Genomic DNA, 24,974 nt, shown 5'->3' with positions numbered 1-24,974 from the left:
TACTGGAGCTTAGCAGTAGGACAAAAAGATTTTGGAACAGTTGTTTTGGTGTTTCCTTTGAAACTCAAAGACCAGACTAGCATGAGCACTTACTACAAATCCTGCCATACAGGTCACTGAAAATCAGGAACCAGATGAGATGACATAAAAGTGCTTTGGAAACTGTACATGTGCACATGAGTACATCATCTCCATGAATCCTCAGAATAGCTCTGGGAGGTTATCATCCTCCTCTTTATATCTCAGGTTGAATTTGTACAGGAGCTCAGGATGCTTTGAAAGTTATCTAGGAAAGTCTATGAGACCAGATGAATTGAGGACCCCTACTCTTCTGCCATCTTGCCTCTGGACTCATCCTCCTCTTTCAGATGAGGAAACAGAAGCTCAGAGAGGTTACGGAACTTGCCTGGGGTCAAAGGGCTGCTATGAATTCGAGCTAATTTCAGAGCCAATTCTACTGGCTCCAAAACCCATGTAGGTAACCTGTGGCCTGAGACTGCTTTCTCATCTCAGGAAAGAGAAGAAAACCTTGCTAATAGGAGGAGCATTTGTGAAAGAACAGTTGTTAGCCTTCTAGTAGACTGTTGAGGTCAAGGTGGAATAAACCAGGCCCTCAGAGGCTCAGCTAACTCCTCAGCCTGTGAAATGCTATGGTGGCCTGAGCCTCAGCCAGTTGACTGGCTGAGGGGCCAACTTAGAACACCAGCCACGTGTTCCCAACCGAAAGAAGTCTTCAAGCCTACTCTTGTTAACTTCCAGGAGAGGGCCATTACTCATCAGTGGATTTTGTGCACCAAGTAAAACTCCAGGCTGCATAAATAGGGTTGTAATTATTCTCTCCCGACCAACGCATGTTTTAAGTTATGTTAGAGTTCTCTATGGATTTAAGAGGAAGATCTCTTTCCAACTCTCTGTTGAATACTTCTTGACTGTGGCCTGTAGGAAACAATAGTAATTGAGAGACATATGTCTGGCCCCCAGTAATCTGAAATCAGTGAGTCATAGTGCCCCTGGGGACCCTCACACACACCAAGAAGCACTTCCTGGAGAACGCTTCCTGTACCTAGCAGGGCCGGGCACACAACAGGTGCTCAAAAATATTTGCTACACTGAATTGAGTTTGTGAACAAAATAAATCTCTTCCTCATACTTCTCTATAGTGCTATGTGTTTAGTAAACTGTGAAACTTATTAAAAAATGAAGGGAAATTGACAGAAAAATAAGGAACATAGGTGTACCCCTCCAAAGAAAGGAGTTTCATTAAAAAAGATGGATTTCAAATACATAGGTTTCTGAGCCCCAAATAGCGAATGACATCCCCTAACGGCCAGAAAAGCCTGTCCACACATCCGCATGTTACCTAAAGACTCTGCCTTGGAATTGAGCCTCAGAACTCTTAACTCTCTGAATCAGAAAACAGTACCAGATTAGTTCCACACCTAATAAAGGATGGTGCTTATCAGCTTACAGAATTTGACACACTGTTGATGAGAGTGATTATTTCAGCAATGCAGCTCACCACAGGGTAAAACTTTTTTTTTTTTTCCGTTTTGTAAGACAAAACAAAACAAAACACTAAGTCTTTGATGCTGGCATATTGGTCTTTTTCATTTGGGTGGATTCCTTCTCACAAGTGTTTCCTGCCCCACTTTAATCTGATATCCAAAGCACGTGTTACTGGAAGAAATTTTGGCTATTTGTGCCCAAAACATTAGACTATTGAGGACATTATGAAGCAAACTTGAAAATGACTTGGATCTATCTTCGGAGCTCTCCAGATGCCTTACCGCCTTTCGGCAAGGCCCAGCATTCTTGTCTCTGGTGGTATTAAGGCTGGAGCCACAGGCATGTAGCAGACGCCATTTCACCAATAAATCCCATGGCTGAAGGAGATATTGATGGCACCATGCATGCTTAATACCTAGTTCTACCTATGGATAGAGAACTCTAAGTAACACTCCCACCCACCCTCATCACCTTCAACAAGGAAAACGTGAAAACTTAGGAAACAACAGATACAAATTGTTACTTAAACACCATGTTTCCTCGCTGATACTAAGGAAAAAGGGAGTGAGAGAAGGGGAAACTATAACCACAATACCATAATTGAGGCCACAATATGCTACCGTATGTCAACAGAAGCCAGATACTGACAATAGGGTTGTTTCTTTTTTTTTTTTTAATAGAAAAACATTGGCATTTTAGAAGAATATGCTAATATTTCTTAAGGGTTAGGAACATGTAGAAATCGCGGGCTGAACAGAGGGAACTGTTTAGCAGAACCCTCGTGAAATTGATTTAAGTTTTACGAGGAATTAAGTTACAGTTTCTGACTCTGGACCATTAAAACCAACTATTCAGCCAAAAATGTATTTGGGATTTAACATTTTCTTTTAGAAAAACATCTTAAAAGTGACGTACTCTAGTCACTTAAAGGCTGTGAAACTCTATTTTAACAATATGATGGGGCCCACTTTCAACCAAAGTAAAGTTAATAATAATATGGTCTAAGATCAAGACTAATAACACATGTGGTTTGGTATCTACTTATAGACACTCTGGGAGTTGTGTGGTCTTTCTTGATAGCCATAGGGGCTGATTCTGGGTTGATGAAAGTAAGCTAATCTTCCATGGTTAATGCCAGGAACCAACTCACATGCCCTATTATACTTAGGCAAACAATATCCTATGCTATAATGTGGAAATCTAGAAGTAGGGCAGAGCCAAAAATCACCCTGAACAAACACAAGACTTCATCACCACTTGGAGCGTCAGCTCTATATTCTGGCTCTAAAGAAGATGGCCACCCTCAGTCCACTGGGTCAATTCCTTTGACTGAGAGCCAGCTCAATAGTCCTTTTGGTTGATCTCCATCAGATCAGGCCCATCTGTGTCAAGGCTCACACCCAGGGGGCTCACTCTGCTGTGGTAGGGTTCACAGCTGAGCTGGAGAGGCAGGTTGTCAGACTCTCCCAGAGACCAGTCATTGGAAGGGAGGATTTGGTAGACAGTGAGCTACTCTCAGGAGAACCCCATTAGACCACAGGTCTATGTAGTGGTTGTGCCTGGGTCCAAATCCTGGTGCTTGCTATATGACCTATGGCAGGCTACTGGGATAAAGAGTATATTACCATACCCCAAGGCAACCAAGATTTCACCTCATGTCTTAGTCTCTATTGTGATAAGCGGAAGGAAGCACCAAAGATGCAAACTAATGAACTGGCTTAATGACCAATGGAAGTTCACATCACCTCCCTGTATTTCTGGTGCATTAAATTTATTCATAAAACAATGTATTTTCTCCAAAAAGTTATTTAAAATCATTTTCAGTACATGTGATAAAAAATATCTAAAATGATTTTTTCTAGGGAATTTCTTTATAAAATAGTGATGTGTCATATATATCTCTTTAAACTTTAGTTTACTCAGCTGTAAAATGGAAATAGTAAAAGTACCTATGTCATTGGGTTATTCTGAGAATTAAATTAGGATGTCCACATAAAACACTTATAAAATGCCTACAATACTAATTCAACCAAATTTTAGTGGGTACTCACAATGTGTAAAGCACTGTTCTAAATGTTACTCTTACCATTATTAATAGAAATTTCCATAGGCAGGATAAATTATGCTACTGTCATCTATGAATACCTTCATACTTCTAGAATAATCTATCAGTTCTTTGAACAGTGAACCATATGGTAGTCTAATCTGGGGAGAGGATGGTTCAGGTGTCAAGTGCCGGTAGTGTGGAGGAGGCAGCTTAGGGTATGGGAAAGGTGAATAGGAATATTGCAGATCTGGAGACAGGCACAAAGCAGGAGAAATATATCTAGAAAGATGGGTTGGAGGATGCATATCAGAGACTTCATTTATTCACAGTAAGGATGTTTCATTGTGGTTATGGGCAAGGCATGACCGAGAGAGGGACTTGGGTCTCCAGTTACGGGGAAGGGGAAACAAAACTGAATGGCATCCAAACAGTGGCACGTGCATTTCACAATGACCAGAGACCATCACCAGTAATCTATCATCATGAAAAGAGTCCTCATGATTAAACTGAAGGCTAGCACAGCGGGAGCTTCCTTTTCCTCTTCTTGAGGGACACTCCCCAGAATGCCATTTAAAGCTTGTAAATCAAATTGTCCAGATTTATGCACCTATCTCTGTGCCTCTCTCTCTCTCTCTCTGCTCTCCTGTAGGACATTCTAGATCTAGCTCACTGGGCTAAAGGTCTAAGAGGAAACTTTCTTCACATACAACTGCATCAGCTGGAAAAGAGCCCTCCTGGAGGGGAGCATAGAGGCAGTGGTTAGCAGAGGCCCCAAGGAGGGAGGAACTCAGCCACAGTGACAAGTCTCATGACTATGAATTGGGTTAATATCTATAAAGTGCTCACATGCTGCCTGGCCCATAGCAAATCTGCTAATAGTGTTGGCTAAGTAAATGACTCAGTTGCCTTTCCCTATCAGGAAATTTCCTTCTCTGGGAAGGATGGGCTTTCCTTATGTTTGACCACTTTTGTACAACCGATGGCTACCCAAGTTCTTATGGGAATGTTGGACTGTATCTCAGGGTGAGGAGAAGCATCATGCATCATTCATTCACGGAACAAAAAAATGTTTCTACTATAGCCAATGAGTAAGACACCGGAGATAAGGAACTCAGTTCATAAAAAAAGAATCTGGGAAGAGGAGGTCTTGGTAGTCTTTACCGGAATGCTTCTGAGCCCTTAAAAAAGCTGTGCCATGGAGCTGAGTTCATCAGCCTCCAGAGGAATGGCACAGCCTCCTAATGGGGATGCATGCCAGAGAACAGCCTGAACCAAATGCCTTTCATGTACTGAACTACATAAAAAAGATTTTACTTTTACAATGCTTATCTGCTAATATCTGGAGATACTTTCCAGGAAAACATACAAATAAACATGAGATCAAAATAATGGAAACAAAGAATTACACAGATAAGAATTAAAATTCTGTGATGAAACTGTATGAGATATAAATGGAATAAAACTAGGTTTTTTTTTTAAATTTTTTTTTTTAATTTTTATTTATTTATGATAGTCACACAGAGAGAGAGAGAGGCAGAGACACAGGCAGAGGGAGAAGCAGGCTCCATGCACCGGGAGCCCGACGTGGGATTCGATCCCGGGTCTCCAGGATCGCGCCCTGGGCCAAAGGCAGGCGCCAAACCACTGCGCCACCCAGGGATCCCCAAAACTAGGTTTCAATAATCTATTTAAAAAGTGACTTAAATATCTTATAGTTAAGGTTTGAGTTATTTGAGTTGGAAAGGTAGAAGGCTACATGAAAAAGAGACAGTATCAAAGTTTTTCTCATGCTCTGACTGGCCTTCAGATTTAGGGATTGTGTGGAGAGGACATCTGGTCCCTTAGTAGGCCCTTCTACGTGTTTGCCCCAGAAATGCTCGGTGAGTAACTGTGCTTTATGTGGTCTTCCCCAAAATCTGCCAGGCAGGGGTATCTGAAAGGAGATAAGGATAGGAAAAAGAAATCCAGGCAGACATGTGATGAAAAGTGTTCCAGGGGTGCCTGGCTGACTCAGTTGGAAGAGCATGCGACTCTTCATGTCAGGGTTGAGTTTGAGTCCCATGTTGGGTGTAGAAATGACTTAAGTAAGTAAAATTTTAAAAAAAGTGTTCTAAAGTGTTCTACAGTAGTTGTCATGGGCAATTAGGAAGGTAGGTGTCATGGTCCCTGTCTTCAAGAAGCTCCTACAGAGCTAATGGCAGAAAGGATGATGCTTCTATTTCATACAAACAACTTAGGCTGTGTAAGCCCTGCCCAAAGGAGCCACAGTGACAGTTTCTTCTTGATTCCTTACTGTTTAACTGTCCCCTCTTCCCACCAGCCTCTTTTTATTTTATTTTATTTTATTTTTTACCCTGAGCATGAAAGTGGAGGCCACAAAACATGGTGGAAAGAACACAGGTTTGGAGCCAGACTGGCTCTGCCCCTCGCCAGCTGTGAGATCTCTTTGACAGTCCTTTGACTGTCTGGACATTTTTCCTCCTCTAGTTTTCATACCTAGCTCGTCGTGCCACTCTGACAACACCAATGTGCATGTAGAGCACATGGCATAGTGCCTGGACTTGGCCAGGCTGTAATACACCATGGCCACTCGCAATCCACATTTATTACAGTAAATGTAGATGATGTGGAAAAGTCTAAAGGAGAAAATAAAAGCTATCTAGAATCCATAAGTACAATTAACAACTACTGATCTGTTGGTGTCCTTTTTCTTCCAGTTTGTTCTTCTAAGCGTATTGCGTGTGTCTGTATGTGTACTATAAACATATATATAAATACTGTATATATAATATAAATATGATATTATGTCTGATTTGTCATTGTTTTTGTTTTTCACTAACAATTCTTCCAAATAAAATCCCAATAGCCTCATGATATTTCACTGTATTGTTGCGAAGTCACTTATTTAATTTCCTCCAAATGTTAATATTTCTTTTTTTTGCCAGTTCCTTCATCCAACAAAGACAGATAACCTGGTGGAGAGGACAGTGCTCACATTTGTTCAAGTCCAGACTCTGCTACTTGTTAGCTGCTTTGAAAGCGAGCAGATCTTATTTATCATCACCGAACCTCCAGGCCTTCATCTGGAAATAGGGATGAGGAGGATTTATACCTAGTTTCCTAGGACTGCCATAATAGTGCCATAAACCGGATGGATTAAGACAACAGAAATGCATTCTCTCACCTTTTGGAAGGTTAGATGTCCAAGATCTAAGGGTCAGCAGGGCCATACTCCCTCTGAAGACTCCAGGGAAGACTCTTTCCTGTTCTTTCTAGTTTCCGACTATCCCTGCTGACAATCTTTGGTGGTCCTTGGCTGTGGCAGCAAAACTGCCATCTCTGCCTCCATCCTCAAATGGCCTTCCTTCTTCCCTGCGTCTGGATCTTTCTTTCCTTATAAGAAGACCATTGGATTTAGGGTCCTCCCTAATCCAGTAGGACCACATATTAATGTGCTTGTATCTGTGAAGACCTCATTTCCAAATAAGGCCACCTGCACAGATTCAGGGTTAGGACTTCAACATATCTAGTTAAGGGACATAATTCAACCCAAAACACTACCTAATAGAGTCGTGAGGGAAAAGTGAGCCAACATAAATCCAAAGTACTTTACTAACTGTAAAAGTGCTACCCTAATGTGAATTGCTACTTTTAAAGGTTTTAAGGTCAAAAAGGCACCAGCTTTAGGAAGGCAGAGTTTCAAAGTATCATATCTCTTTGAGTTGGGGTGTTTGGCCATTACCTTGGAGCAGTAGTTTGAGTTTTGAAGCCAAGAAGGCAAAAATCATACGGAAGAATCATGGCACTTCATAAGCCTCAAATGTCTTAGGTACAGTCTTGTTGACTGGATGACCTTCCAACTAGCAGCCCACAACAGTAAGGGAATAGACAGCAGTGTTTCTCAAACAATCTGTGGCTTATCCCCCCATAATCTATTTCAGTTTGATGCTTTTATAAACTATAATAAGAGTGAGTTTTGAGAAAAGTGATCACAGTCATGCCGAATTACCTTCCAAGTTTCTAAAGCCTTACTCTTAATTCCTGCCCTTATCTTATCATGAGCTGGGAGCGAGCAGCTTGAGGACTGGCACTGGTCCCCGGACCACACTTTGAGAAACAGTGGTCGGCCACAGCCAGGGCCGCCCTGGTGGAGCCTGGTCACACTCCCAGGCCCCTGCAGAGGGCAGCTCACAGATTCCCAGCCTCCACCCCCATTCCGGGGGGCATGCCTGGCTGGGGAAAACAAACACACCTCCCACACCTGAGTCCCAGTGTTTTCTTTGAGTTTGTTTTCCCACTGACTGACTTTCCCTTCAGTCTGGGCTTTAAAAACAGCTTTCTGAGTGAATGCAGGCGAACTCAGCAGTCCCACACCACGGCTCATATGGAATGCATTTAGAGAGGGGGAAAAACTTGAACAGAGTGGTTATACGATTTTGAACTGGCTCGGACATGGCGTGGCTGGAATTTCAGAGCTGGCTTTTGTTTGCATTCGTCATGAAACATTTGTTATATGAGCTGCTGCTACTGTTACTAAAGCAGCTGCTGCTGAGAAACCCCCTCAATGGCTGCTTTTCTTTGGGACTTTAGCTGACTGACAGCGTTCACCAACTGAGGGCCTTGACTCTCCCATCCGGATGTCTTTGCCACTCTCCTTGCATAAGTTAAAGGAGACACATCCCCCCCGAAGTGACACATGACAGCATACGAAATGGAGACACCTGTTTCTGCCAAGTTCCATGGAACGCGATCTTTGGGTGGTCATACACTCTGCCTCTGACAATGAGAGTGTCTTTTTATCAGTTCTTAGAATTTGCTTTATCTCCCATCAAAGAGATCTCCACTATGGCCTTGATTTGTCTTCAAGGTAATTTTTCAAGCAGTAGTTTGGAACTTCATTGTAGCAACAGCATAACATCATTCAGTAAAAACCCAATGGAGTTTAATTGATAAATTACCATGAAGGGGTCTAGTTATTGGTTGTTTTACTTTAGAAATCCCACTAGTACTATAATCCCCAGATACAGTTGCTAAAGATGGCGCGATGGTCCAAGTCACATTGTGGCTACGTAATGAGAGAAACGGCTGTAATGTACCTAACATAAAACCAGTATCAGGATCTTAAAGTTCAGGTAGTTAGAACAAGTCTCAGCAACTGCAGTAGGCTAATTACATGCCTCCAACTCCTCTCCTTTGAAAATCTACAGTGACAGTGAAAAATCATACTCTTATCAAAGAATGCAAGATCCCACGGAAATCTGGAAAAGGATGTCAAAACTGGAGAAGGATACTGGTGGAAAACAGACCTCAACCACTTGCTGGGAGATGAAAGCTGATGAAGGAGGACACTGGATGAGGCAGAGCAGAGGAGCACACCTGAAGTGTTGCAGTGAAGACGTACATCAGGGGACATGAGCTCTCCTTGCTCCGCCCCTGAGAGACAGAGTGGGGTGCCAGGTGTCTCAGATGGGAGAGCTGGATATGAGGTAAGCAGTCTGGGTATGAAGCAGTTGGGCCTCGAATTCCCTCCACAGCTGCATGCAGCCAGGTATCTTGCAATGATTCTCTCTCTCTCTAAGGGAAGTTCCTCATATCCTGGGAACTGTGGGATTAGTCTCCACAGAATTTGGGCAGAGGCTCCAGACTAATTTGCTAACCCAGAGGAAAGAAGGGAGAAGTGTGGGCTAATATAAGAACAACCAAGTGAATGTTGCATTGAACGTAGACCTTCAGCTCCTGTTCCAACACCAGCCACCAGATGTTCACCCCACTCTCTTATCCCACCTCACCTCCCATCCCCCAAGCAGATGTTCTGAGAACTCTTCAGTGGGGAAACTGAACAAACTCCAGAGAAAAAAGGACCTACAATCACTAAAAAATGTTTTTCCAGCAAAACTTCTATTATTATTTGATCAGCCTAAGTGGAGTCCATTAGTTGATAAGCCTCCCTCATTGCACAACAATGAGCTTCACCCTTCAATATAAATTCTGACAAAGATTACCATAAGAAAGACCGTAGTCCAAAAAAGAGAGGTCCAAATATCCAAAATAGTAAAAAGGAACCTGGAGAAAATAGAGGCAATGCAGGGGATAGGTGAAAACATTAAAAAAAATATCTCTATAATTTTCAGAGATTTAAGATGATGTTGCATTCAATAAATAAGAAAAAGATATTATATAAGAAGAAAAAAATTAGAAAAGAGTTCTTAGAAAAGAGAATATTCAGCAGAATGAATGGAATAGAAAATGAGAAACTCTTCCAGAGGGAAAAAGTAGAAGAGATGAAAAGAGAGGCAAAAATAATAAAGTAAACAGAAAAAAATGAATCCAGGGGCTCAAATATCTGACCAACAGCATTTCATAAAGGAAACAGAAAATGGTAGCAATAAAATCATGTAAGAAAAAAAAAAAAGAAAAAGAAAAGACATGAGATTTAAGCTTGAAAATAACCATTTATCAGCTGTGGCAACTTTGTTCTAGTTATGTCTCCATAGGCAAGGGAAACAAAAGCAAAAATAAACTATTGGGACTTCATCAAAACAAAAAACTTCACAGTAAAGGAAATGATCAAGAAAACTAAAAGGTAGCCTAGGGAATGGGAGAAGATATTTGCAAATGATATATCTGATAAGGGGTGAGTACCCAAAACATATAAAGAACTTATACAACTCAAGACCCCAAAAACAAATGATCCAACCAAAAGAAATGTCTAGAGAGCAGACATTTCTCCAAAGAAGACATACAAATGGCCAACAGACATGAAAGGATGCTCATCGTCACTCATCATCAGGGAAAGGCAAATCATATATACAATGAGATCTCACCTCACACCTGTCAGAATGGCTAAAATCAATGACACAAGAAACAAAAGGTATTGGTGAGGATGTGGAGAAAAAGGAATTCCACTGTTGGTGGGAATGCAAACTGGTGCAGCCACTGTGGAAGACAGTGTGCAGGTTCCTCAGAAAGTTAAAAATAGATCTACCCTATGAACCAGCAATCACACTACTTAGTATTTACCCAAAGAATATGAAAACAATAATTCAGAGCTATACACACACCCTTATGTTTATTGCATCATTATTTACAATAGCCAAATTATGAAAGCAGCCCATGTGCTCATCGATTGATGAATGCATAAAGGAGATATGGTATATGGTATACACACACACACACACACACACACACACACACAGAGGAATATTATTCAGCCATAAAAAGAATGAAATCTTGGGGCGCCTGGGTGGCTCAGTTGGTTAAGCATCTGACTCTTCATTTCAGCTCAAGTCATGATCTCAGGGGTGTGAGATCAAGCCCCACATCTGGCTAAGCACTCAGCGTGGAGTCTGCTTGAGATTTGATCTTTCTCCCTCCACCCCTCCACCCCCACTCATGTGTGCACACTCTCTCTCAAATAAATAATAAAAAAAATCTTATTGAAAAAGAGAATGAAATCTTGCCATCTGCAATTACATGCATAGAACTAGAAAGTATAATGCTAAGTGAAATAAGTCGGTTAGAGAAAAATAAATACCAAGTGATTTCACTCATATGTGGAATTTAAGAAACAAAACAAATGAGCAAAAGGAATAAAAGAGAAAGACAAATCAAGAAGCAGACTCTTAATTATAGAGAACAAACTGATGGTTACCAGAGGGGAGAGGGGTGGAGTATGGATTAAATAGGTGAGGGGGATTAAGGACTGCACTTGTGATGAGCACCAGGTGATGTATAAAGTTGCTGAAACACTATATTGTACACCTGAAAATAATAAAACACTGTATGTTAAAAAACTTGAAAAAAGTAACTATATACATATATATATACACATATATATAAAACTTACATATATGTGTGTGTGTGTGTGTATGTATGTATGTATAAAGCTTGAGTATTCAGCAAACTGAGGCATACTGTAAAATTTCATAACCAGAATACAGAGAAGACCCCAGGAAAGAGAGAGAGAGAGAATCAGAATGAGAAAGTCATAGAGAAGTGAAATATAATATTAAGCTTTTTAGACATTCAACAACTCAATAAATGTATCTTCCATCCATCTATATGAGGAAGCAATCTGAGAATATCTTGAAGTAAAATGAATGATTAAATCAAGAAATAAGATCTTTGGGATTCAGGAGACCAGAAACCCAACACAGAAATGTGTTAAAGAGAAGTTGCAGGGAGATTCTGAGTAAGTAATCAGCTCAGACTGAAGTAGGAAGTTAAAGAGCTCTGGGTGGGAAAAAGGGAAGGGGTCTTGGGGTGGGTGGGGGAGGTAGGAATGGAAAATGGAACTGATGTTCTTATCTGGTAATAATATTGAAAATATCCAAAATAGTATTGATACAATGGATGTAACAGCATATATGAAAAATTTTGGTAGGTGCAAATAAATCTAAACAAATTAAAAAAACTGAGGCAATAATTAATTCCAGGAAAAACAATAAATTGTTCAAGAAATGAAATATAATCATGGTGTACTACTTGGATCAGCAGCCAATAAAATGTATGTAGTCACAGTAATATAAACAGGACTACACATCTAAAATGTGGATATAACCATATTAGGAGAATGGAGGACAGAGGAGGAAGTAGAGTTGAGGGTGATGGAATAAGAAAACTAAATAATGTCTGGAAGAAATCAATCAAGAAATAGTAGCCTGTGCATACTAGTTATAAGTAGTGTGGTGATTATCAGAAGTAACAGCTAACTGTGCTCAAGGCATTTGCTTCTGGAAAACCCAACTCTGTGATGGGTATGGTTGGAATAGGAAGCTGCTGCTTGTCATTATACATCTTTTTGCATTATTGGATTTTTAACCTTATGTACACATTACTTTAATAAATATAGTTTAAAAACAGGGAAATAAAATTCTAGGAACACGTGTTTTTGAAAAATAGCTCAACCAGGGTCTGGCTGTGACAATACAGCAAAAGTCCCTATGAGCACAGGGTGAAAACTGGGAGCTAAGTCTTTCCAGTCAGAGTATCTGAAACTTCCACTTGACAAACAAAACTTTCCTATTTTCATCAGTGGGGAATTATGCTGGATTTCTCCATGGGATGGTGGACAATGAAATAAATGTGCTTAATATAACCCACAAGGAACCACGAAAGGCAGCAATGTTTTGTGCATCTGTGGACAGGTATGTTTTCAGTTTTTCACTGTATTCTCTCACAGTTCAACACTATTTGCAAGATGTGAAAAGTCAGAGCATTATATGTTGATACAAATGCCTGAAATGTTAAAAAAATCAGATGATATTTTTATTTGAAAAAGATTTAGCTGAACAAAAATAGAAGCTTCCATTGTAAAGTGTTGAGTCATTCAAAATGGGTAAGGATTGTACTTCATCCCAGCTGGGGGTACATTTTATAAGCAAAGAATGTCAGAGAGGCTAGGCCAGGAGCCAAGGGTACAAAGAGAGTTCTGAAATGCTCTGTCTGGGCCTTTTGCACATCACCACATGAATCTGTAGTGTGGGCAGGGACCTTGGCAGTTTGAGCAAGAAAGATTAGTAAGATCACAGGGTCTTTTATGAAGATCAACGATCACCCCTGGGGGTCAGGTCTTTCTTTAATCTTCTTTGCTCAGGCTGTAGAAGCATTTTAGCTCTGTGGAGTTATCAGGGAAATCCAAAAATTGAGACTCTGGTGACTAATCTGCCCTCCCCCTTAGTAATGCTCTTACTCAGTGCAAAGCATATTCCTGTCAAGCTCAACTAAATACTGCTCAAAGTAGAAGTGATTAAGTTCTCAAGTAGAAGAAATTCACCTTTAAACACAGAAGAACGCTGGTACCTTCACCACACACCCAGATATTGTTAGGCAGTTTTTTGTTTGGGGAAATGAATCATAGGAAAGAAAACTGTACACTTCCCTGCCTGGCCACACGGTAGGGGGCATCTGGGGTTCTCCAGATGATGAGGTTGGGACTCAATCGATTTCTTGGGGTGTGTAGTGTGGGAGGCAGAGGCTGAGGGTGATGGTTCTGGAAGGATGATCCCAAGGGCTTCCAGCCTGGGACGCCTGGGGACCCACCCAGCTCAGACCTGGGTCAGGGATTAACTGGTAACAGACAGGGAAGTCCATGCGGGTAGGCAAAGGGCTTAATCTGGTGTCTGTAGACAAGTGGTGGGGGCCCCTGGGACAGTGCAAGGCGTGCAGCCAGTGGGTGCCCCCGGCCTAGAGGGTGCTTGGATCTTAGGTTGGGAGACAGGAAGAGAGCAAGGAGGAAGAACCCTAGTGCTAGGAACCTGGGGACCTGGCAGTCTCCTGACACACTGCTAGGAAGTGAGGGGTCCTTGGGTGGTGGTCAGCCTTGGCAGAGGGCAGGGGACTGGGGTGGGAGTGGGAGGTTGACACATGGCCCTCTGGCAACTGTGGCTTGGCTACTGGTTCTGAGATTAGTATGTGTGACTCAGTTCCAGGTTGTACCACACAGAGAGTGGAGGCTGCTGAAACTCTTCCTGCCTTGGGCGGGACTGTCTTAGCAGCAGCCGGATGACTGAGCTATGAGGAATGAAGCCCTCCAGCTCCAAGAGGCAGGGTCTGCAGGCAAGGGCCAATGTGGGCTGGACCATCCCCCTGTGCACCCCTGCATTCCAGGCAGATCTGCACCTTCATCCCTCTTTGCCTACACTCATGTTATTTTCCTACCTAGAATGCCTCCTTCCACAACCATCTGATGAGAACTAGATACCCTTCTAGGCCTGGCACAAATATCTTCACTAGGAAGTACTTCCCAGCCCAATTTGTGATGGCTTTCAGGCTTTCTTGATCTTTGTAGCACCCTTCCCCAAAACTGGCATATTGCAGACACTCAAACATTTGCCGAATATGTTTGTAGAATTTTTCTGGTATTTTCAGCTTATATCTGCTATTTAAATGCTAGTTTTTCACAGAAGAGAGATAATTTTGGAAAGTTATCACTAGAAAATCAATGTGAATTAGGTCCTATTTTCCTATTATTCTTAAATAATAAAACTGAAGATGCTTTCTCCTGGAGGAGGGATGGTACTAAGGCAAATTAATCAGCAAGTGGAAAACACAAATACATTTAAATATACATAATTCAAGGTAATTATTATTTTCAACAAAATGAACAATGATAGTTGAAACAGGTCAGAAGTATACATATACTTCTTTTACAAATATATTACATATATATGTATATATACAATGCTGCAAATATAGCTTTCATAAAATCAATTAAACACCCCTGAAGGCTTTCTTTGTAAAAAAAAGTGATGTCCTTATAAGTAAATAAAGCTACTGTTGTTACAGAGTTCTCTTCAGCAAGCATTCACTGAAAAACCCTAAGTGTCTGGGAGTTCATTTAAAGAAATGTTCAGGGATCCCTGGGTGGCGCAGCGGTTTGGCGCCTGTCTTTGGCCCAGGGCGCGATCCTGGAGACCTGGGATCGAGTCCCACGTCGGGCTCCCCGTGCATGGAGCCTGCTTCTCCCTCTGCCTGTGTCTCTGCCTCTCTCTCTCTCTCTCTGTGTGACTGTCATGAATAGGTAAACATTAAAAAAAAAAAAAAACTCTCTCCTCTGTCCCTCCCTACTTCTAAAATAAATAAATAAATCTTTAAAAAAAAAATAAAGAAATGTTCATATTTATATGTTAATTCAAACTATTTACTCAGCAGCTACAAATGAAACAATTACAGGTATTCAGTTTTAGTTTTTAGATACTGTTTTAAAGGTCTAGCACTAAGTTCCCTTTTAACCTCCCACCCCCGACCATGAAGGTATCAGGTGCTGTCAAATGGATCCATTTTCTTCTAGTGGATTACCATACACTGGCTTATGATAATACCTTAGTGATCTGACATTTTCTGACATCATATTCTTTAGTGCATAGACCATATGTTAAATAAATATAACCTCTGGATTTTATTTTTAAGCTCTTACCTTCAACTGCAATACATACTAGGAATGCTTAATACCTACTAACCTCTGAATTAGTGATTCACTATAAAGAATCACAGGTTTATGGTGTCAGTGGTGATTCCTGGGACAGAAGCTCAAATGTCTGTGGTCACTTAGGACTTAGGCCACTGTGTGCAAGTGGCTCAATCTCCTTGAATCTCAGTTCCCTCGTTTAGAAAATGAAAGATTTTGTCTTCCTCAATCTCAGAGGATTTGTGAAGAATCCAATGAGATCTACATGAAAGTGCTTTATAAACTGTAAATTGCTATGCAAATTATTATTATTTAGGAACTGTTACTGCTTTTCTGATCCAAGGCTATTCACTCAGAGCTGGCTGCACTATAATAAGGAGTTTAGCTCTTTGAACATGAATGGATGCAAACATAAACACACACACACACACACACACACACACACAGAGACACACATATAATCTAGTACCAACACGATTAGTATCCGAGCCCAGGATATGGCTGGTGAACAAACAAATATTGGTGGAGAATACTGATGGCAGATGAGCCAGTAGCAAGCGGGGTCCTATTTTTATAAATGACAGTTGAGTTCTTTAAACAACTTCATTGGTCTCTGTAAATGGATAGCCTGAATTCCTCCCAGCCATAACTTGTGTCTCTATCAGGTTCCAGAATATTTTTGAATTTCATTGTAGCACAAAAGCAATAGTAAGTGGCAAATAACAATGGAAATTAAAGATTAAAGACAGCATCTGTTTAATCCAGACATTGCAGAATGATAGATTATTTTTTTATAAAACCAGAGTTTACAATATGTATTTCCTTAACCCACATAAAGTTATTGGATTGTAAAACTCCCTCTACCCCCACTCCAATGGCTCTCCTCTTATGTAGTTTGGACTACTGCAACCAATTGTACTTGGAATCCTTTTGATATCTGGGGTTCCACGTTTAGTCCCCAAACTGGGCATAATTATACATCTGTGTTCAGGCATTATGTAAACTCCTGTCTGCAGATGCAAACTGCATGAGGAAACTACACGCACGTCCTTAAGAAAGTGGAGACACTGCCACCTGCTGGACGAAGCTTATTAACAGCAATCTAAAGTGAATCTTGCACAAATGAAAGTTTTTCAAGAACTTAATCTTAGGGTCTTACTTAGAATAACTCCATTAAATCTCTGGACACCCATCCTATATCTACTAAATACCATGGGATATAGCAGTCTGAAAAATTCAACATTCAGCACAAGTTAACGGTAATTACCCCCAATCATATCTCAACAGAGGCTTTCATTTTAAAGTTGAAATCTTCAATCCCTGATAATTCTGGCAAGAGTTGAGGTATAAAAACGGATAATTTAAAAAAATCCTCAGTGACTTGGAGGATGTGTGTTTTCAGCTTCTGAAGGCATCACTGTGGTAATATTTCCAATACACTTATTCCCTATACTTGTTACAGAAATAGAATATTAGCCAGAATGTAATTGTTCCCTCCCTCCTAAATCAGAAATACCATTTCCTAAAGGCGCACAATTTTATAGGTCAGTTGTAACTGTCAAAATAAGTCAAGGCTCATCATATATTCTCTTTCTCTCAAGATGTAGAGGTTACAAAGACAACATGATGTCCTGTTTCTCATAGACACAGACCCCGTTTTTCTCCTATGATGTGGCTGGCAAGTGAATAGCTAATTATTGAACTCTTATCATATGTGAAGCTCTGGGTTTAAGGCTCTACATGGATTCAATCAGTTGTGTCTCATGACAGCCCTGTGAAGTAGATATTGTTCATGCATCTGTTAAAAAAATATTTCATTCATTCATTCATGAGAGACACAGAAAGAGAGGCAGAGACACAGGCAGAGGGAGGAGAAGAAGGCTCCATGAAAGGAGCCCGATGTGGGACTGGACCTCAGGAATCCGGGATCATGCCTGAGCCAAAGGCAGATGCTCAACTGCTGAGCCACCCAGGCGTCCCTTGTTCATGCATCTTATACAGATGGGGAGACCGAGGCTCAGAGGGATTCTACTTTGCCTGTGGTGACAGCAATGAAGGAGCAGCTTTAGCAGCCAGGCTCTCCACTCCAGGTTCTGTGCTCTAACCATTATGATATCCTGCTTTCTTGACAGAAACGTATACTGTACGGAAAGAAAGGAATGGACACCGTGACCAGAGACTTTGAGATGGCCACCTCCATATAGGAGCTTCTGAACCAATATCCCTCCATCTAGGATTCTGTTATGTCCTCTAGGTGGCGATAGCCACCATCGCTTAATTTGGAAATTAGCAAGGCAATGGGGACTGTTGGACTGTTGTGTTTGAGGGAGGGGAAGTACCCTATAATTGTGCTATCCAACAAAAGGTAGGACATGCAGCCTTCAAATATTCTGCTTGATGCTTTAGTATCAAAATAAGTCAGCCTTTAGAGATCAGCCACCAAATACACATTTACCCTGGGTCGTGTGGACAGAACCCTGGCAAAAAAGAGGACTAGAGAGGCTCCTGTAACTCCTAACTCAGTGTTCTTCCCTTAAAGAATGGTTGTTCTTTATGATACAGAGGCAAAGCTTTAAACACTTAGTATTTGTTTTAGACCAGTCTGGCATTTTTATTGTTAATGAATGAACACTTGAATTTTCCCTATAGCATACTATATTAAATTTCCTCTTCTACATATTTGCTATTATTTTCTATGTAAATGTCCTCAGATTTGAATACTGCAATGCACACGGACTCAGAATACATACTATACTCCTATTGAGAGGTCAAAATAGCATTCAAGCATAGTAAAAGAATATTTAAATTTGTACTCTATCTTGTTTCTAAAAACATTTAAATAAGAATATTAAAAAACCCCAAAGCACCCAGTTTATGAATGAACTCTGCAGAGTTAGTATGTAAGTCATTTGTTTGGAATTACACATTTTTCCTTCGTAATAGTTGGTGGCCAGAGTCTCAAAGCAGCCCACAGAAGTCTAGGAAATTCCCTACTGTGGCGCCAATGTTTACATTTATAATGGAACAAAGTTGAAAATGAACACTGATGTAATGTTAGTAATGGAAAGTATTTAAAATACAAGGGAAAAGAATTGGACACGTGAACTTTCCAGTCTCCAGGCAGGGGAAAGGTAATGGGAGTTAATGTTAGGTCATACAGTTCCAACGTCTGGGTGCTAGGTGGCACTATTGAACTATAACAGCTCGGTTATTTGCCAAGCCAAGGGACATTCATTTAAGGAATGTTCCTATCACAGATATTCACATGTTCTCTGTCTTTATTTAATTTGTTTATTTATTTTGGCTCCTAACACCACTGTGATTTTAGCTCCTAAAGAAATTACGACTAAGAAAAATATTGGTGGCTCACAGTGTGTCAGTTTATAAGAGCGAAGGTGAAAAAGCATGAACAAAATACTCATGGCTTAGGAACATGTGAGTTCTGCCCCTTCCACATTTTGTTTTTTTTCTTTTTAAAGTATTTTACTTACTTACTTACTTACTTACTTATTTATTTATTTATTTATTTATTTATTTATTTATTTATTTATTTAAGAGAGAGAGCGCGCGTGAGCACGAGTGAGGAAGGAGGGACAGAGCAGATTCCCCATTAAGCAGGGAGTCCAAGGGAGGACTCCATCCCAGGACCCTGAGATCATGACCCAAGCTGAAGGCAGACGCTTAACTGACTGAGCCACCCAGGTGCCCTTACTTCCATATATTGAAGCCTTTCCATTTCTCTGGGCCACCTCCAGTTTCTTATTTTGAAAATAATGAGCAAATACAATTAAGACTAATCAATAAACAATTCAGACTGTGTAGGTTGAACAAGTGAGGTCGGCTGCCTTACCCTGTACACTTGTCTGGGGCTTGGTTCTCCCTAATTCAAACTCAAACCAAGGTTGGGTGGTGTTTACTGAGTGCCCCGCACCCCTGCCCAGGGTACTTGCCTACACATCAGCAACTGCTCCCCAGGCTTGTAAGAAACATCTGAGCAGGATCTCTGGGTGGCTCAGCGGTTTAACACCTGCCTTCAGCTCAGGGTGTGATCCTGAAGTCCCAGGGTTGAGTCCCACATTGGGCTTCCTGCATGGAGCCTGCTTCTCCCTCTGTCTGTGTCTCTGCCTCTGTGTGTGTGTGTGTCTCTAATGAATAGATAAATAAATCTTAAAAAAAAAAAAAAGAAACATCTGAGCATAGTCTCTTGGTTATTCACATGCTAAAATTCATTTTTTATTTTCCTCTGAGTGCTTACTATTAGAAATTTCTTCTGAGATATGCTAAATGGGTCTTTGCAGAATGCAAACATTAATTTAAAAAGCTATCGTTTTTAATTCCTAAAAATTAAGTTTCTCAAATATTTTTGGAAGGAGCCAAATTTACTTGTCAGCATACTCTCCAATAAGAAATGAACAGGGTGGGAGCAAACAGTCAAGCAGTTATGCAGAGAAGTTATCAACTTCCCTATATGGTGGGTTATTGAAACAAGTAGTACTGTTTGGAGGGAATTAAGGAATATCATTCCTATCTAGAATAAGTGACAACCCGTTTGACAAACAGACATTACTATTTTTACCAGCACCCCACACAGTCACTGCTACTAGTGCTTTTTCTTCAGTAATGAGACGGATCTCAATGTGTTTTGTATTGCTGGAAGGGGATTACTAAAAATCAGCACACACCTGCATTTAAAAAAATAAGAGGACAAGTGCCAGTGAAGTTTGTGCACCTCAATCCAGCTATATGGAGTTAATCTATGATGATTTAAGGGTCACTAGATCCTTCAGTATCTTAGGTTTTAGTTTTTCTTCCCTTTGTTCTCTAGGCTATTCAGTTATAAGATTCTTTAATAAAGGGCAAGAGTGATGATTTTAGTGTGCCATAATCCAAGGATTTAGACTAAAAATGTGCTGATGAGACAGCTCTGGTATGAAATCACAGAAATGACTTGTGGCCACTGTTCCTTTAATCTGGCTGACACCAACATGTGGTTTTCTTATGCTGGTCATGAGAAAACAGTACAGGTGCTTCAGCTGCATAGAGGCTCAAATATATTGAGAAATGGGCTCATCTCCCATCCCCTGGTCCCCGAGGATGTGGCACTCCTTGAAACAGAGCTAGTGTGGAACTGCTTCGCCTTCAATGTCACCACAAATCTCTCCAGAAGATGCCCAAGAGACTACAAAACATGGTGGAAAGTCCTGAGCAATCACTCCAGGGTTCAATTTGTCAATGCAGGCTGTGTGGCAGCAGAGAGAGGTATACTGGGGTGGTATTCAAAGTATGTGGCAACCAGTTCACCCAGGACCTGAATTCAGAGTTCACCAGCTAGGCCAGAGTTCTGAAGATTCTCTCTATGCCCATGAATTACCCCTTTTGTTACTTTACTGTTGGATGGGGGGAAGGGGTGGTAAGGGGCAGCCAGGGTGGCAGGTGTACCTAGAGGGTGGTCGCCGCACGCAGTATAGCCATATTTCACTATTTTAACCACTAATACAGCTGGATGGTGTGAACTGGTCATGTGTTGGCTCCGGTCCCACTACATGGGAGTACCAGAAAACCCTTACCATCTCTAAGGCTGCAAGCTTCAGAGTATTTAATATACTGCTATACCAAACTCAAAAGGACGAAAATCTTTAAATTATAGGTGGAAAGATGGTGTGGCTAAAGTCAAAAGAGCTAATAGTAACTCAATTTTCAGAAATATGTTCTACTTCAATTAACATACTTGTGGATCATGGACCAAGGCCCAGTTTTTGAGAAGGCACATGTCTAAATGGAGAAAACAGCTAAGAGGTCAAGATGATAGATTCTGACAATAGCAGGTAAGCGGGCTCTTTGGGCTTAAGGTTTTGATTTGTGGTTTATTTGTATTTAAGAAGAACAAAGATAAAAATACCCTCACCTAAATTATCAGGCTCACACCCCAGATACTGACTTTCGGCGTGCAGGGCTATGGCACCTGTGAATGACACCAGTTCCTGGTCTGAGGACAGACGATGTATGTGATGTAGACTCACCAAAACTCTTCTCAAATGCTGAGACAAGAGTGCCTTCACTTTTTTTTTGATGACCACGTGTCCGCAGGATTTCGTTCACCTTTTATCTCCTACTGTGTATCACACATACATGCACACTAACATGTGCACACCCACACATACTCATGCACACATGCATGCTCTACAACAAGATAAAGCCAAAGAGTGGAAATAACAATGAATAATCTAAACCTTTTCTTCAAAAAAGTCTAATTTAGTGTAAGACTTGCACAAAAACACGAGTTTATGCTATCTTACAGAGCTAAAAATTGGTCACGGCATGGCTCTTTAAATCCTTTAATTTGCCCATTGTTGAAGGGTCAAAGGAAGGCCTAGTTTCAAAGAGTGACTAGAGCTTATTATGCTTCTAGCTATTCAAACCACATTTCCTGTTGAGGAGACACACCTGCAGGGTACACGTGAAGGTTCGCAGTCGTGTTCCCATGTGTAGGTACGTCATCTCTGAATAAGGGAGCTGAGACACTAGGACAGCATCCACCCACCAGCCATGTTCCTCCTGCAAACCCCTGGTGGTGGCAGGGCCACCTTATGTGACAAGATCTAGGGCAAAGGCCAGTTCACATGGGCATCAGCACCTGCCAATGATGCAGGTGTGGTGTGAGGTCCAATGGGAGGCAGCAGGGCTGCGTTTGGGGTGGCCTTTCAATCTGCTCCTCATTTCTATAAAGCAGAAGGCAGCTTCCCATTTCAGGATGACAAAACAAGACAACAAACAGATGAGTGAATAAGTATGCAAGGCTTGTTGTGGCAGCAGTAGATTAGGGAGAGCCGGAAAGAAACAATGTTGTTTGCCTTTCTCTCAGGATAAAGTAATAATGAGAAAAATAAATGATGGATTTCTGAGAGTAATTATATTTACAGTGACACTATGAGCAACTTTTGCAATTGCTCTGCTGAATATTCCATTTCTTGCTTCTATTTAGAAACCACTCCATTTGTTAGAATAAAATCATAATTGCATTTTCAATTTGCTCCTCTACCTATTCTACTGCTAGAATTTAATATGCCAGAGTGCTTTGTCAAATGGAAGTAGGGCGCAGATACTGTATCAAATGGTGGTTCCCATCAGTGGACCCCAACATGGGCACACCTATTCATGGGTGAGCCCCAGCAATACCCATAGGACAGGGTCAATGCGAATGTTACCAGCTTCACTTTCCAAAGAGAGAAATGGAACCATCAGGCTTTTCAAACGTGGCATGTTTAGGTTGGGACCTGATGCTCCAGGTTTTGGAATCTGTATGTCATGGTTCTAACCTTCCTTTGCAAACCAGGGCAACCTCTCTTCCTTATCAGAAGAGAAGCTTTCACTCCTTTATTGGCCTGAGTCCTGGTCAAGGCGAGTAACCCTCGAAACGCCAAAGACTTTGCTGCAAACGGAATTACCTGGGTCTTTGTAGATACTGAGCACACCCTTGAAGTAATGAGGTAAAAATCTTTCCAGTAAAAGCAGCACATCTTCCAACTCTTCAAGAATCCCCACAAGCAGGAAGTTTTCATTCACGTTCAGTTTTGCTCTTTCAAGGGCCCACTCACCAGGCTCCCTTTATGGATATAAAAATGATTTTTCAATCAGAGATTCATTTTCAAAAGGCAGCAACAACATGCTAGAAAACATACCTCTTCTACCCACCCCCTGCCATTTGAATGGGTTCAAATCCCATTTCCTCCAAGCACCTGCCCTGACATGGCTGTCACTTGCCTTTCCTACCTTCTGACCACTACCACATTTGCCTGTGGGCAGTGCCTTGCCCAGGGCCTCAGGGCCCCTCACTGAAAGATTTGTTAGAAGAATTACAGACACAGGTAGGTAGGTCCTATAAACACTAATCAAGGGGAGATTAGAATGGCTTTTTAATAGAAGGAGCAAACCAATGAGGCTAGAGATTTTGAAATAATGAAACTTACTGATAGGGTATTTCTATAGAAATCAAAACAGTACGAGGTCATGTCTGTTCATCATCTGATTTTTTAAAAGACTTTAAAAACAAAGGTGTGTTTGTTTGCTTGTTTAAATTACAGAAGGAAAACAGCCTAATCTCATTTGCAAGACAGGTCTCTGAGCTAACAGCATCTGAGTGAGTCGGAAAGGACAAGAGTCACAGGAGCTGGGCTCCAGGCCTCGGCATTTACCATCCAAGGGAATTGAGGCAAGGCAGTGTTCTCTTTTTGAAAAATTATAATCATAGCCCTTGCCCAGCTCAAATAATTGTCAAGGTGGAACAGGGGGGGGCGTTGTAAGAGAGTTTTGAAACTCATCATGTGTGTCCCAGGGTAAGGCATCGTGAGTACGCTCCTCAAGATTAGGAAATATATAATTTAAGAAAAATACTTGAGGGAGTTAGAATCATGTTTCTTAGAATAAATATCTTCACTGTGACAGAAAGTGAGTCATCTGGCCCCAAATCTTCCCAGTGTTTGAAGCACTGACCGTGAACCAGGAGACATTTATACAGGGGTGAGGGCTGGAGGAGGGAGGCCTCCTGAACTCAGGAAGTTTATGATAAAGCAGAAAACCGACACTTTTAGTCCGAGAAGTTATACCGTAAACAAAGTCCCGTGTTCCAGTAAACTCAGCAAAACAGCAATAACAACGCACATAGTAATTAAGCAGTGATCAGAGTGCAAGCAAAAAGGACAAGGGATGGGCTGCCCTTCAGAAATCGTTTCTTATCTTGGTCTTTTCAGAAATACACTGACCTTCTCATCAATGTTCCCTTTGGGGCAAAGCATCACTTCTGGTAGCAGGCTTATTTTTCATTACATGAGGATAATATTCATTGCGTGTTACTGTCATTTCTTTTCAAGGCTACACGCTTGTCTAGTACAATGAATTCAAACCATAGCTAGACTAGCACCAGAATCATCTGTGTCCTGCCTCAGAGAGTCCGATGACATGGGGAGTCCTGGCCAGTGCCCCAGGGATGCTGATGTGGGAGGTGAGCAGACCACACTCTGAAGCCTAACTAAGTCATATTCTACAGAAGCTCTTGCATCCAAGTAAGGTTGAAGGGCAATCACTAGAAAGTACTTTTTCTACTAAGAATATCTCCTGGGAGAGACACTATTGACTTTTGAGTGTGAGCACCCAGTATATCAGACCTAATTATATATAATAGGGAGGTTAGAATAGTTGCTGATGGAATCCCGAACACTATGGAGGAGCAGGCTGGGAGCTCACCCCTGGTCTCGACTCTTGAGCGGTAACAGGAGTTAAAATTAAAAAATGGGTTTGGTTGGCATTCCAGTTACACATCTTTATGGGGTGGTCCCAGGGCCTCTGTCAGACCTTGATCTGTTAATTTCTTCAATTATAGGACACTCAGAGTCTCCAATGCAATCTTTAAAGATGAATGGTAAACATAAACTGAATTCCAGAAGGCTGAGAGACTAGGCATACAAGAGATTGCTACACAGTGCCAGCTGGTGGCTTTCCTGCTACTGTTCTCCACCT

The 24,974-nt window shown here is 41.3% G+C and overlaps 1 protein-coding gene across 2 annotated transcripts in view; it reads right to left on the bottom strand.

Moving 5' to 3' along the window:
- The window catches only part of UST (uronyl 2-sulfotransferase), a 292,405-nt gene that overhangs the window by 26,826 nt on the left and 240,605 nt on the right, over positions 1-24,974 (bottom strand). For both annotated transcript variants that reach the window (XM_041744455.1, XM_041744456.1), the window contains exon 7: positions 22,907-23,064. In XM_041744455.1, coding sequence (XP_041600389.1) covers positions 22,907-23,064 — 158 coding nt within the window. The remainder of the gene's footprint in view (positions 1-22,906; positions 23,065-24,974) is intronic.

Source organism: Vulpes lagopus, chromosome 2 (assembly GCF_018345385.1).
Source record: "Vulpes lagopus strain Blue_001 chromosome 2, ASM1834538v1, whole genome shotgun sequence".
Lineage (NCBI taxonomy): Eukaryota > Metazoa > Chordata > Mammalia > Carnivora > Canidae > Vulpes > Vulpes lagopus.
The sequence above is the reverse complement of the archived record's forward strand: the minus strand, read 5'-3'. Positions and strand labels throughout refer to the sequence as shown.